At 41.0% G+C, this 13,569-nt stretch overlaps 1 protein-coding gene and 1 pseudogene across 1 annotated transcript; one reads left to right on the top strand and one right to left on the bottom strand.

Annotated features, from left to right (window-relative positions):
* Window positions 1-4,369: 4,369 nt before the first annotated feature.
* Window positions 4,370-5,812, bottom strand: LOC132234179 (serine/arginine-rich splicing factor 7-like; annotated as a pseudogene).
* Window positions 5,813-7,305: 1,493 nt separating this feature from the next.
* LOC132234522 (zinc finger protein 14-like) lies at window positions 7,306-10,770 on the top strand. Its single transcript, XM_059695474.1, has 4 exons — window positions 7,306-7,452; window positions 8,356-8,482; window positions 8,683-8,743; window positions 9,375-10,770. The coding sequence occupies exons 1-4, from the start codon at window positions 7,306-7,308 to the stop codon at window positions 10,768-10,770; spliced, it is 1,731 nt and encodes a 576-aa protein (XP_059551457.1).
* Window positions 10,771-13,569: the final 2,799 nt, after the last annotated feature.

The following is a 13,569-nucleotide window of genomic DNA, read 5'->3' as shown; positions in this document are numbered from 1 at the left end:
TCTAGGTTTCTAAATTGGTTGAATCTTTCGCTGAACTGTTCAAATAACGAGTTTACTATATTCTGGTACATAAATATGGACTCCATTACACTTGTTGTAGTGGCCTTCTCAAAAGACTTTTTTTATCTGAGAAAAAGTCTTAGTTTCAATATCTCTCTTGAAAATTTTAAGTTTACTCTCAAAAGATTTGATGTATCCAAACATAACATCAATACTTTTGCCAAAACCTTGTAATTTTAAGTTCAGTTTATTCATATGAACAGAGAGATCTGTAAAAAACATCAAATTTCTGACCCACTTATGATCATTGATCTGAGGAAAGTCTGCCAGATCCTTATTCTCAATAAATACCGTAATTTCTTCAAAGCACTCCACAAATCGCTCAAGTACTTTACCTCGACTCAGTCATCTCACATCATTGAACATCAGTGTCCACTGTAGGTTGAATCAACTTCCTGTAAAAGTGCAGAAAATTCTCGCTTGTGAAGGGGCCGAGAAGCTATAAAATTCACAATTTTTGTTATAACTGACATTAAATGATTCAATTCTGAGAATCCCAATTTGGCACACACCTCATGATGGATAATGCAATGAAAAGGTACAAGTGGATGTCTAATAGCTTCCATAAACAATTTCAGGAATCCCACATTTTTTCCCACCATATTTGGTGCCCCATCTGTCGTGACTGACACAATTTTAGAGATATCAATGTTTAGGTCACTGAATGTTTTTATAACAACCTTACATATTTCGTTTCCTGATGTACTTATTGGCACTGATTCTAACTTTATCAACTCTTCTCTCATTGTGAGACCATCAGAATATCTAGCAATAATGGCCAACCGAGCATTTGATGTGACATCAGTAGTTTCATCAAGAGAAATCGAAAAATATTTACAACTAATTAAGTCTTTTTTTAATTGATGTTGTACATCTTTGTTAAGATCTATTATTCTGTCTTTGATAGTATTTCTACTGAGTGGTAACTCAGAAATTCTTTTAATAATATCTTTATTTTTCACATCATGAAATAGAGCTGGTGCACATCTTAGAAATGTTTCCTTAATAAATTCTGTCACTGAGGGCTTTTCCATGCTGAGCTATGGAGTGAGCAATACAGTAACTTGCTGATGTTAAATCTGTAAAGCATCTTACAAATTTAATGACGGAATTTGATTGACTTTTATAGAGGTGGAGCTGCCTAGAAATGTATTCCTTTCTTTCATTGATACTTTTTTTCAAGAGCTGACAATGATTAGTTTCAAAATGTCTCTTTACATTCCATGTTCTGCTTACTACCGTTTCATTATACAGTATGCACAATGATCTGTTGTTTCTGTCGACAATCCTGTACACCTTGGTCCATATGTCTTGAAAGGGTCGGCTACTGCTACTTCCACTTCCTTTATCATTCAATCTTGCTTTTTTATTTTTTTGATTCTCCATCACAAGGCTGCAAAAATAAATAAATATAAATCACTGCGTTTTTTATAAAAGGTTGATAGGTTTCTTACCTATTAACTTTTTGCAGTGTTGTTATGACTCCTGGTGCAAAACAATTCAAAGATAGTATGTATAACCAACAAATATATGGTGCTGTAATCAACTATCCGGCACGCAGAATGTCTCGTCGAGCACTGTTGCACTGTATATCTTTTTCTTCTAACCCTCCCACTCCTGTCTCCTAATGAACATGGCGATCAAGTGCGTCCATTTGCCGAATGCACCCTAACGCACAGGAAGCTTACCCTAGGCACATGTGGACAATAACGAGGCCATTTCCAGAATTGGGCATTTTGTCACTCGAGTAAAAATAAATGTCATGAGTAAAGATTAATCTATAATGTAATTCTTAACCTTTTTATATTAACGTCAATATTGGAACAATGTATCTTGGATGTTTTCACTATGTATCTTTGCTACGAAACACCGATGTACGTTTTTTTTTAAATTAAATCTTTATTGTTCAGCTTATTACATTTGTTCCTCTTTTTCCCCCCCATAATTCCCCTCCTCCCAGTTCCCACCCCACCCTCCGCCCTCACTCCCCATCCACTGTCTCTATCCATAGGTGCGCAATTTTTGTCCAGTCTCTTCCCGCATCCCCCATACCCCTTTGCCCCCGCAAGAATAGTCAGTCCATTCCCTTTCTATGTCCCTGATTCCATTATAATCAACAGTTCATTCTGTTCATCAGATTATTCACTTGATTCTTAGATTCACTTGTTGATAGATGTGTATTTGTTGTTCATAATTTGTATCTTTATCTTTTTCTTCTTCTTCCTCTTCTTAAAAGATACCTTTCAGCATTTCATATAATACTGGTTTGGTGGTGATGAACTCCTTGAGCTTTTTCTTATCTGTGAAGCTCTTTATCTGACTTTCAATTCGGAATGATAGCTTTGCTGGATAAAGTAATCTTGGTTGTAGGTTCTTGGTATTCATCACTTTGAACATTTCTTGGCACTCCCTTCTGGCCTGCAAAGTTTCTGTTGAGAAATCAGCTGACAGTCGTATGGGTATTCCCTTGTAGGTAACTGAGTTTCTTTCTCTTGCTGCTTTTAAGATTCTCTTTGTCTTTTGCTCTTGGCATTTTAATTATGATGTATCTTGGTGTGGTCCTCTTTGGATTCCTTTTGTTTGGGGTTCTCTGCGCTTCCTGGACTTGTAAGTCTATTTCTTTCACCAGGTAGGGGAAGTTTTCTGTCATTATTTCTTCAAATAGGTTTTCAATATCTTGCTCTCTCTCTTCTTCTGGTACCCCAATAATTCGGATGTTGGTACGCTTGAAGCTGTCCCAGAGGCTCCTTACACTACCTTCGTATTTTCGGATTCTTTTTTCATTTTGCTTTTCCAGTTGGGTGTCTTTTGCTTCTTCGTATTTCAAATCTTTGACTTGATTCTTGGGATCCTCTAGTCTGCTGTTGGAACTCTTTATAATATTCTTTATTTCAGTCAGTGTATGCTTAATTTCTAGTTGGTCCTTTATCACAACATCGAGGGTCTCACTAGATTTCTTGAGGATCTCACTACGTTTATCGGTGGTTTCTAGAAAGTTCTTGAAAAATCTTAAAAGTGTGGTTTTGAACTCTATATCCAGTAGTTTGCTGTCCTCCATTTCTGTCCTGTTTCTTTGTCTCAACATTTTTTATGCTTCGCTGTGTCGATAGAGTGGCTTTCTGTGCTAAGTGTCCTATAGGGCCTGGTGGCTCAACCTCCCCAATTACCTGAGGTGGACACTCTTGGTGCACCCCCTTGTGGGCTTTGTGCACAGTCTTATTATAGTTAAGCCTTGACTGTTGTAGGTAACACTGGGAGGATTTGACCTCCAGGCCAATTGGCTGTGAGAATCAGATGTGTCTGCAGTGGGAGAACTTCTGTGCTGAAGACACCCTTATGGGGCAAGACTTACTTCAGTGGGGCTTTGGTGCTCACTGAGTCTGCCCCCTGAGTGTGTCCCTTATGGATATGAGGAGATATAATTGGATGGTCCCACTCTGACCACTGGGTACACTGGCTCTTAGATCTAAGGAGGTGCTAATCTAGCCTCTGCCTGAGGCTACCCTGCAGAAGCCAGCTGTAAAGCAATGCAAGTTGCCCTGGGGCCTTGGGCAGTTGCAGTTTGTTAAGTAATTTTCAGATTACAGAGGGCCGGGCCTTTCATAGGCAAAAGCCTCCGTGCATGGCTTGGGTGGGGCGGAGCCCCAGGGGATCAACTGGGCAGGTGGAGCGAGCAGTATGGCTGCTCTCAGTCCTGTCCTCAGAAGCCCCGGCAATCGCTGCGTGTGCCTCCAAAAGAAAGCTGCTCCTGAGTTCCGACTGATGCCAGAGAGTCCCGTTTCTCCCGTATGAGTCTGGGTCCCCAAAGACTTGCCCGGAACTGGAGCTCAGAGCCTGAGACTCCCTCCCGATTGAAAAAGACAACCGCGCCCTCAGCCGCCAGCCCGCTCCACATGCACCTCCGCACCTTTGTATTTTACTTCTGTACCGCACCTCCTCTGAGTCTTGGTATGCTTTTCTCTTTCCTTCTAGTTGTAGAATTTCCACTCAGCCAGCCTTCCTGTGGTTCTGGATGATGTCTGTTCCGTCTTTTAGTTGTATTTTTGAAGTGGCTGTGTGAGGAAGCAATCTCTGGTGTTTACCTATGCCGCCATCTTGGCCCCCCCCCACCCATGTACATGTTTACATCTGGTTTTAGAATTGCATTATTGATCATGAGTAATGTGAGTAATAATATTACTCGAGTGATGCCCAACTCTGGCTGTTGCAAGAGACAAATATTTGAATTATGCAATTTTTTGTCTCTGTCGATGCGTGTCACCCAAAAAGAGTTCGCCATCACTAGTCTAGGAGGATCTTGTCGGATTTGCAAGGCGCCTCAGCATATCATAAGGCTTGTGACATTCTGAATCAAGGTGACTGACTCAAACAAAGAAACCTGAAAGGTTTTGACCAGGTTGATTATTAATATATTAACATTTGCTTAATTAAACAAAAATTGTAAAAATACACCTGTATAATTAACATTCAAATTTATATAAAAGTATTAGTTTCTTCCTTGCTAATAAAAGAATTTACTTGATTAACCAGTACACTAACCATTCCTTTAAAATAAATACCTGCTTCTTCTTCGTTGGCTATAGCGATGACAAGTATAAGCATAATGTCCCTTTTCACCACACTCATCTATCATTTGGATCAAAGGGACTTCGGGCAGGTGGTCTATCCAAATGAGATCTCCGAGGCATGCCTGTTGATAGTTCAACCCTCACTCGGGAACCACAAATCATCCTGTAAAAGAGAAGCAACAAAATTCTAATGCTAAAAAAAATGCAAACGACCTCTAGATCTGGATCTTTCCAACCCTCTGCTTTCACAGGCTTCAGCTATCTTTGTAGCCCTTTGAAGGCCACCTCTATTCCCTTTCCTACATTTTCCTCTTAGACCAGTGGTTCTCAACCTTCCTAATGCCGCAACCCTTTAATACAGTTCCTCATGTTGTGGTGACCCCCAACCATAAAATTATTTTTGTTGCTACTTCATAACTGTAATTTTGCCGTTATGAATCATCATGTAAATATCTGATATGCAGGATGTATTTTCATTGTTCGCGACCCACAGGTTGAGAACCGCTGCGACAGAACCCAAGCTTAGCACCCACCTCATTACCCAGCCTAGCAGACTATCCTCATGAACCTAAGTTTTGTAACTGGTATCTCACTTACTTGCCATCCAGGCCTCGAACTTCATCTTCTGCATCTCTAGGGTCTTCAAATTCCACAAAGGCAAATCCCGGAGGATTTCTTGGAATCCACACAGTTCTTAAGGGGCCATAGTAACTGAAAGCCCTTTCTAACTCTCCTTTGCCAGCACCAGTTCCCAGGTTACCAACATACACCTTGGTTTCTGTTTAAAAATGCAAACAGAAGAGCGCGCGTTATGCAAAACTTGACCCAAGTTAGAATGAATTCTTTGCACACCCTTAAGACTGTGCAAAACATTATTTTGTGCTCTTATCAAGAACTGAACGTGGTCTTAAAGCCAGCAAAGTCGGCACATTTCTGAAGAGCTGGGCGTGGGACAAAGTTCTTCACGTTCTAGTATGGTGGGAAGACGCCTCCAAAACACGGGAGCAAATGAGCGGTAGGATATTCCGAGCGCGAGCGCCTCCGAGTCCCGGCAGTTACCGGGCCCCACCCTCTTACCTCCTCCGTACCGCCCGTGGCGCGACATGATAACTGGCCCCTGAGCTCGGCTCCTTCAGCTCGCAGAGCCCAGGATCCGAGTCACACGAGAAGCTGCACAGACCTCGCTCACCAACGGTCCCAGCGGCACGACGAGGAAGAGCCTGGGTTCCGCTTTATATAGGCGGCGGCTGGGTCTCTTTGCGCATGCGTCATCTCGGCGTTCTGCGCGGCACAAAGGAGCTGGGCGGAAACACCGGAGCAGCGGCGTGGGGTTGGGGGAGGGGACGGGGGGGGGGGGGAGACTGAAGAGCGTAAAGGACCAATCACTAGCGGAGGAATTCGTTTCCATGGGAACGTCAGAATCCCGCCAGTAAACCCTTGGCCTTCCCCGCGGTGTCCCGCCGCATCCTTCCCCCACTTTCCTGCACCCTCCTCATTTCCCCCTTTCCCTTCTCCCTTCCCCCTTCTATTTTCCCCATTTTTAGGGACCCTCAGCTCCAGTAATGTTGCTACAGGTGCATCAGACCGGCCTCTGAAAGGCTGTAACGGCTGGTGTTGCAGCCGCCGCCGCTGTTCTGCTGCGGGACCTGGCCTAGGCTAATACTCGGTGATCTCTGGGGCTCATCAGAGGTAATCGGGAGTTTGGCCAGGGTGAGAACGCCATGAACCCGCTATTTGAGTAGTGGTCCCTACATTATAGGCCTCAAAAGGGGTGAAGCCCCTAGGGACCGGGATTGGGGCCATTCTATCCCTGGACAGTCTGGAATTTGCAAACCATTTGCTCCTTAGTGTCCTTGGTTAGGGAAGATAAAACCTTGTGATTCATTAGCTGCCTGTAAATTGCTCAGGTTGTTTGGCCTTGTTTATTTTGTCTCAGTTTCCCTTATTCCACTTGCCAAGGAAGCCCCCTAGCTTCTTACTATCCTGCCTCAGAGGCAGCCCCGATGCACACGCGCATAGGGGTTTTGTGGTCTAAGTTGTCCTGCCTTCTTCCTAATATCTGAGCTCTAAGTTCCAAATAACTTTCTAGGCCATAAAATTGTACTGAAAGAAGAAGAACTGAGTCTGTGATAACTATTCCACAAGGTCAAAGTAGTGCTTCCCCACAGGAATAGTTTTGGTCAGCCAGCTGCCTGGGATTGCAGGCATGCCTTGGAGATATTGCAGGTTCAGTTCCAGACCATCGCAGTAAAGTGCATGAGCCAATAATTATTCTACAATTTTTTTTGGTTCCCCAGTATATAAAGTTCTATTTACATGATTTAATCTGTTAAGTGTGCAATACCATGTCTCCAATGTCAATGTACATGCCATAGTTAAAAAAAAAAAAAGTCTTTACTGTGCGGCCCTGGCTGGGTAGCACAGTTGGTTAGAACATTGTCCCAATACACCAAGGCTACAGGTTCGATCTCCAGTCAGGGCACCTACAAGAATCAACAAATGAATGCATAAATAAGTGGAACAACAACAAAACAGATGTTTCTCCCTTCCTCTCTCTAAAATCAATAAATAAAATTTAAAAATACTTTATTGCTTAAAAAAAGCTCACCATCATCTGAGCCTTCAGGGAGGTGTTATCGTCTTGCTGGTGGAGAGTCTTATCTCCATGTTGATGAAAATGCAAGATCTGCCAAATGCAATAGGTGAAAGCCCAATAAACAAAGCATGTCTGTACTCCAATGGTCTGAAGAACTTTAGGACAGCAAGGCCAGCTGGCTCTGCTAAACGTAGGATTTCCACCAGCCGCCTGGACTCTTCGTTCTTGGTGATGGGAACAGAAGGAAAAGCTCCCAGTTTTTCTCTATGTTTTTACTTATTTAAACCTTGTGCAGATGAGGTTTCATGGGGTTCGGTAAATGGGTAATAAGGAGACAGATACAAAGAATTTTTTTCATAATGAATCGATGAGAGAGAGAGGGAAACATCAGTTGTGAGACAGATACATCAATTGGTTGCCTCCCAGGTATGTGCCCTTGACCATGAATCGAACCTGTGATCCTTCAGTGCACAGGCTGATGCTCTAACTGCTGAGCACACCGGCCAGAGTTGAAATATTTAAAAAAAAATATATATATATATATATATGTACACACACACACACACACACACACACACACACACAATTGCTTTTTAGGGAGAGAGGAAGGGAGAGAGAGAGGGAAGGAAAGTGAGAAGGAGAAACATCGATGTGAGAGTGGAACATCAATCAGCTACCTCCTGCACGCCCCCCATCAGGGATTGAGCCCATAATATGATGGCATTAATTTTATAAAAAATTAAGTGTTGCCAAAACCGGTTTGGCTCAGTGGATAGAGCGTCGGCCTGCGGACTGAGGGGTCCCGGGTTCAATTCCGGTCAGGGGTATGTACCTGGGTTGCGAGGAGATGTGCAGGAGGCGGCTGATCGATGTTTCTCTCTCATCGATGTTTCTAACTCTCTATCTCCCTTCCTCTCTGTAAAAAATCAATAAAATATATTTAAAAAAAAATAAAAATATTTTAGAAAAAAAAAATTAAGTGTTGATGGAGAGTAAATTATTGATGATTAACTCATAGTATAAATGTTTGGAGATGATAGAATCATATGTTACCTTCTTATAAATGGAGTCTAGGTGTCCAGTGCTATCAGTCTCACTCATCCTACTGTACACACATTTGGGGTGTTCTAGGATTCAGTGTCTTTTGAGGATGTGGCTGTGAACTTCAGTCTGGAGGAGTGGGCCTTACTGGATCCTTCACAGAAGAAACTCTACAGAGATGTGATGCTGGAAACCTTCAGAAACCTGGTTTCAATAGGTAAGGATGACAAGTTCCCTTCACTTCCTCATTTAGAGGACAAATATTTCTTCTCCTTCAACATTTAGGTGTTTAATGTGGGAAGGGAGGACATTGGTAAATAAACTGGGCATGGTCATAGCTAATTATAGAACTAAAACCTAATAAATTTTCTATAATTTCTAATACTTTGGAATGCTTTCTCTGGGTCTGCATTATAGGTAAAAAATGGGAAGATGTTGATATGGAAGATCAGTATAAAAACCCAGGGAGAAAACAAAGGTGAGTCACATAATAGAAAGCAGGGCCTCACAGCCCTAGCTGGTTTGGCTCAGTGGATAAAGCGCTGGCCTGCGGACCAAAGGGTCCCAGGTTCGATTCCAGTCAAGGGCACGTACCTTGGTTGCAGGTTCCTCCCCAGCCCAGGCCCTGGTCAGGGCACATGCAGGAGGCAACCAATCAATGTGTTTCTCTCACATCAATGTTTCTCTCTGTCTTTCCCTCTCTCTACCACATTTTCTAAAAGATCAATGGAAAAATATCTTTGGGTGAGGATTAACAAAAAAGAAAAGAAGAAGAAGAAAACAAAAGAACCCCTGCTTCAAATTAATTACTTCCCAGAAATTTTCACCAAATTACTTTCTTATATATGACATAGTGTTCACATTTGCAAACTAGTTCCCATGGAGACAGCATTAATAAACCATATATATGAATGTCACTTTTAATAATTGCAAGGTAAAGTTGTCTTTTAGAGTTTCCAGTGTGTTCTATTTCAAACCATACTGATCAAGCAGAATACTTACAGTTTTGCTATAAATTATAAAAATATACTTCAAATATTCTAATAAATACATAGCATCACTAATAAATAAATTATTAATAATGTGCTTCTTCCTCCCCCCCCCCGAAGAATTCATATGGTACAGAGGCTCTGTAAAGGAGAAAAAAGTAGTTCGTATGGAGAAAACTTCAGCTTTATTCCCAATATTAATATGAAGAAGAAGATGTTTCCTTCAGTAAAACCATGGAAATACAGTGTGCATGGGAGAGTCATCATGGATCATTCATCCAATAATAGGCACACCAGGTGTCACACTGGACACAAGCCAGCTGAGTATCATAAGTATGGAGAGAAGCCATATAAATGTAACATATGTGGGCGAGCTTTTCGTTATCTTCAGTGTTTTGAAAAACATGAACAAAATCACAACGTTGAGAAACCCTATAAATGTGAGGAATGTGGGAAAACCTTCATGTGGCTCAAAGCCCTCCAAAGACACATGATCACACACACTGTCGATGCTCCTTATAAATGTAAGGTTTGTGGGAAAACCTTTAGTTCTTTAGCTGCACTGCAAATATGTGAGAGAACCCACACAGGAGAGAAGCCCTATCAATGTAAACACTGTGGGAAAGCCTTCCGATGTTATAAAAGTTTTCAGAGACATGAAAGGTCTCACACTGAAGAGAAACCCTATCTATGCCAAAAATGCGGTAAGGCATTCATGTATCCCAGTTACCTCCGAATACATGAAGCAACTCACACTGAAGAGAAACCCTATGAATGTCAGGAATGCGGAAAGGCCTTCCGGTCTTACAGTGCCTTGCAACCACATAGAAGAACTCACGAAGGAGAGAAACCCTATGAATGCAAGGAATGTGGAAAGGCCTTCAGTAATTACAGGTCCTTACAAATACATGAAAGGTCTCACACTGGAGAGAAGCCCTATAAGTGCAAGCATTGTGGTAAAGCATTCAGCGCTCCCAATTACCTTCGAAAACATGAAAGAACTCATATTGCAGAAAAACGGTATAAATGTAAAGAATGTGAAAAAGCCTTTAGATTTTCCAATTCCTTACAAACACATGAAAGGACGCACACGGGAGAGAAACCCTATGGATGTAAAGAATGTGGAAAAGCCTTCAGATCTTCTGGTAATTTACAAACACATGAAAGAACTCACACAGGAGAGAAACCTTACAAATGCAAGGAATGTGAAAAATCCTTCAGATATTCCAGTTCTTTACAAATGCACAAAAGGACTCACAAAGGAGAGGAGCCCTATGTATGTAAAAAATGTAGTAAAGCATTCAGATATCCCAGTAATCTTCGAATACATGAAAGAATTCACAGTGGGGAGAGACCCTATGGATGTAAGCAATGTGGAAAGGCCTTTATATCTTACAGTTCCTTACAAACACATGAAAGGACTCACACTGGAGAGAAGCCCTTTGAATGTAAACATTGTGGTAAAGCCTTCATTTCTCGAAAATCCCTTCTAAGACACGTGAAAATGCATACTTGAAATAACACCGTATCAGTGTAAGGAATGTGGGGAAGCATTCACTTGCTTGGTATGCATCAAAGATGTAAGAGAATTCCCACTGGAAATAGACACTATGAATGAAAACAATGTGGTAAAGCCTACATTGAACAGAGTTCCTTACAATGTCATGAAAGAGCTCACACTGGAATAAGAACTACGAATGTCAGGTGTGCAGAAAAGCCTTTACTTTTAACAAAATCCTTCAAAATCACAAGATGAGAGTGTACTCAGCAGGGAAACTACATAAATGTGAGTCGTGGGAAAACCTTCAGTCATTTCTCTTCTGAAGACATGAAAGGACTCACTGGGTCAAATCTCTTGAATGTAATTAGTGTGGGAAATGCTTCAATTGGCCCATATCCTTATTTGTAAAACTTCCACCAAAAATATAAACATGTAAATACTGTAAGAATACCTGATGAAAAGTAATTAATATATCCATGACTGATGTGGCTCACTTGGTTGGAGTGTCATTCCCATGCACTAAATGATTGTAGTTTCGATGCCCAGTCAGGACCCATACCCATGTTTCTGGTTCAATTCCCGGTAGGGGCATGTAAGGGAGGCAACCGAAGGGATGTGTCTTTCTCTTGTCAATGTTTCTCTCCTTCTCCCCCTCTCCCCCTCTCCCCCTCCCTCCCCCTCCCCCTCCCTCTCTCCCTCCTCCTCCCTCTCCCCCTCCTTCTCCCTCTCTTTCCCTCTCTCTCTCTAAAATCAATTTAAAAAAAACCCGAATATCCCCAGATGAGAATGAAAGAAATTAATTCATATATAATATTGTAGAAAATTTCAACATTAAAGGGTTGGTAATAAAATTGTAAATTATGTTCATCCAACTTCTTTCTTTTCTTACTAAATAGTGCATCATTGAATAACTGGGTTTTTACTGAAGTATGCACTTAGAGGGGGAGGTTAGGGGCATTGACCAATTGCATCATAAAAAATCCACCTACAACTTCAGCTGGGCCTCTGCATGTATGGATTCCAAATTATTTACAGAGATTTTAACCCCAATATAAGTGGACTGTGCAGTTCAAACTTACGTTGTTTAAGGGTCAACTGAAATTATTTTCAGAAATGAATATCGATGGGAGATAGTTCTGCGAGTTCTTTCAGCAATAGTACATAACATGATGAGGTAGTGATTTTTTATTAAATCAGTAACATTGTCTTTTTATATTTTGAAGTCTGTTAGACTTATGGGTTAATTCAAGTGTATTTCTAATATGCAATTAGGTTTATTTTTTTAGGATGTTTATTTTTGTATGTATTAAAGGGCCATTGAAAAATGACAGTTTGGTTTAAGTTGATTTTTTCCTACAGGCCTTGTGACCTGCATATTCCTGGTCTATTACATATATTCTCCCTTTCTTATTGAATACGTGTGTGTTTTTTTTTTGGGGGGGGGGGGTAAAAGATCCTACTTTTCCTACTCTTATAAAAAGTTGGAGTAAATTTTGTCTGTCAAGTTTATGAAAGAATAAAGTTTTATGTGACTTATTTTTATTGTTAAACTTTCACATTTCTCTCTTGACCAACATATGGTAAGTAGATGTTGACTTAAGAAGAGAGACCTGCTCTGGCTGGATGTCTCAGTTGGTTGGAGTACCATTTTGTCCACCAAAAGGATTGCAGGTTTGATTCCAGGCAAGAGGCAACTGGTTGATGTTTCTCTCTCATAGCTCTCTCTCTCTCTCTCTCTCAAATCAATAGAAACATATCTTCAGATGAGGATTTTAAAAAAACGAGTTTTGTGATAGAACAAAATATCTCAGTTGGAGCTATTCCCTCTTTTGATAGTGGTAGAAAGTAGATTTTTCAGGATTCATTTTCTCTGTGGTTCCATGTTAAAATATACCAATAGCCTCATTTGTATGTGATTTGGGAGGCAGAAGCAAAGAAGTCATTCTGTCAGATATTGGAGCCACCACCATACAGAGGGAGACAGATACATAGTAACTTCGAGAACACCATCTTCCAGCTGATTTTTTGTATTTCTTACCCTCAATCAAGTGTATCTTCAAAACCACCACCAACTCTTTAATTTTCATTTTCTTAGAGGTGTGGTTTTCTCTGATGTCTTCACAAGATCCACACAGAACAGTGATGGCAAACCTTTTGAGCTCGGAGTGTCATCATTTTGAAAAACCCTAACTTAACTCTGGTGCCGTGTCACATATAGAAATTTTTTGATATTTGCAACCATAGTAAAACAAAGATTTATACTTTTGATATTTATTTTATATATTTAAATGCCATTTAACAAAGAAAAATCAACCCAAAAAATGAGTTCGCGTGTCACCTCTGACACACATGTCATAGGTTCACCAACACTGACATAGAAGGTCTATCAAGAATGTGGATTAATTTAAGCCATCTGTGTACACCAGGAAACAGTTTCAGACTTCCATGCTTGCGAGTATTTCCTGGTGTCCCTCTTTTCTGGATTATTCAACATAAGGCCTAATTTGTATAGGAAACAATTTTATGGTATTAATAGTGCAGGTGAGCCCTGGCTGGCTTGGCTCAGTGGATAGAGCATCGGCCTGCAGACTGAAGGTCCCGGGTTTGATTCGGGTCAAGAGCACATGCCCGGGTTGTGGGCTCAATCCCCAATTGGGGGCATGCAGGAGGCAGCCAATCAATGATTCTCTCTCATCATTGATATTTCTCTCTCCCCGTTCCTCTCTGAAATCAATTTAAAAATATTTTTACAAATAGTGCTGGTGAGCATATTTTTCTGATTCACCATGTACAGTGGTGCAGTAAAAACCAACA

The sequence above is a fragment of the Myotis daubentonii genome, chromosome 5 (assembly GCF_963259705.1).
Source record: "Myotis daubentonii chromosome 5, mMyoDau2.1, whole genome shotgun sequence".
NCBI lineage: Eukaryota > Metazoa > Chordata > Mammalia > Chiroptera > Vespertilionidae > Myotis > Myotis daubentonii.
The sequence above is the reverse complement of the archived record's forward strand: the minus strand, read 5'-3'. Positions and strand labels throughout refer to the sequence as shown.

Bases quoted from the DNA above. Each gene is read 5' to 3' on its own strand.
- LOC132234522 (XM_059695474.1), top strand. From the start codon at position 7,306: ATGCAAGATCTGCCAAATGCAATAGGTGAAAGCCCAATAAACAAAGCA. The intron at 7,453-8,355 runs GTGATGGGAACA...GGGGTGTTCTAG, and splicing joins GCCTGGACTCTTCGTTCTTG to GATTCAGTGTCTTTTGAGGA. The intron at 8,483-8,682 runs GTAAGGATGACA...TCTGCATTATAG, and splicing joins CAGAAACCTGGTTTCAATAG to GTAAAAAATGGGAAGATGTT.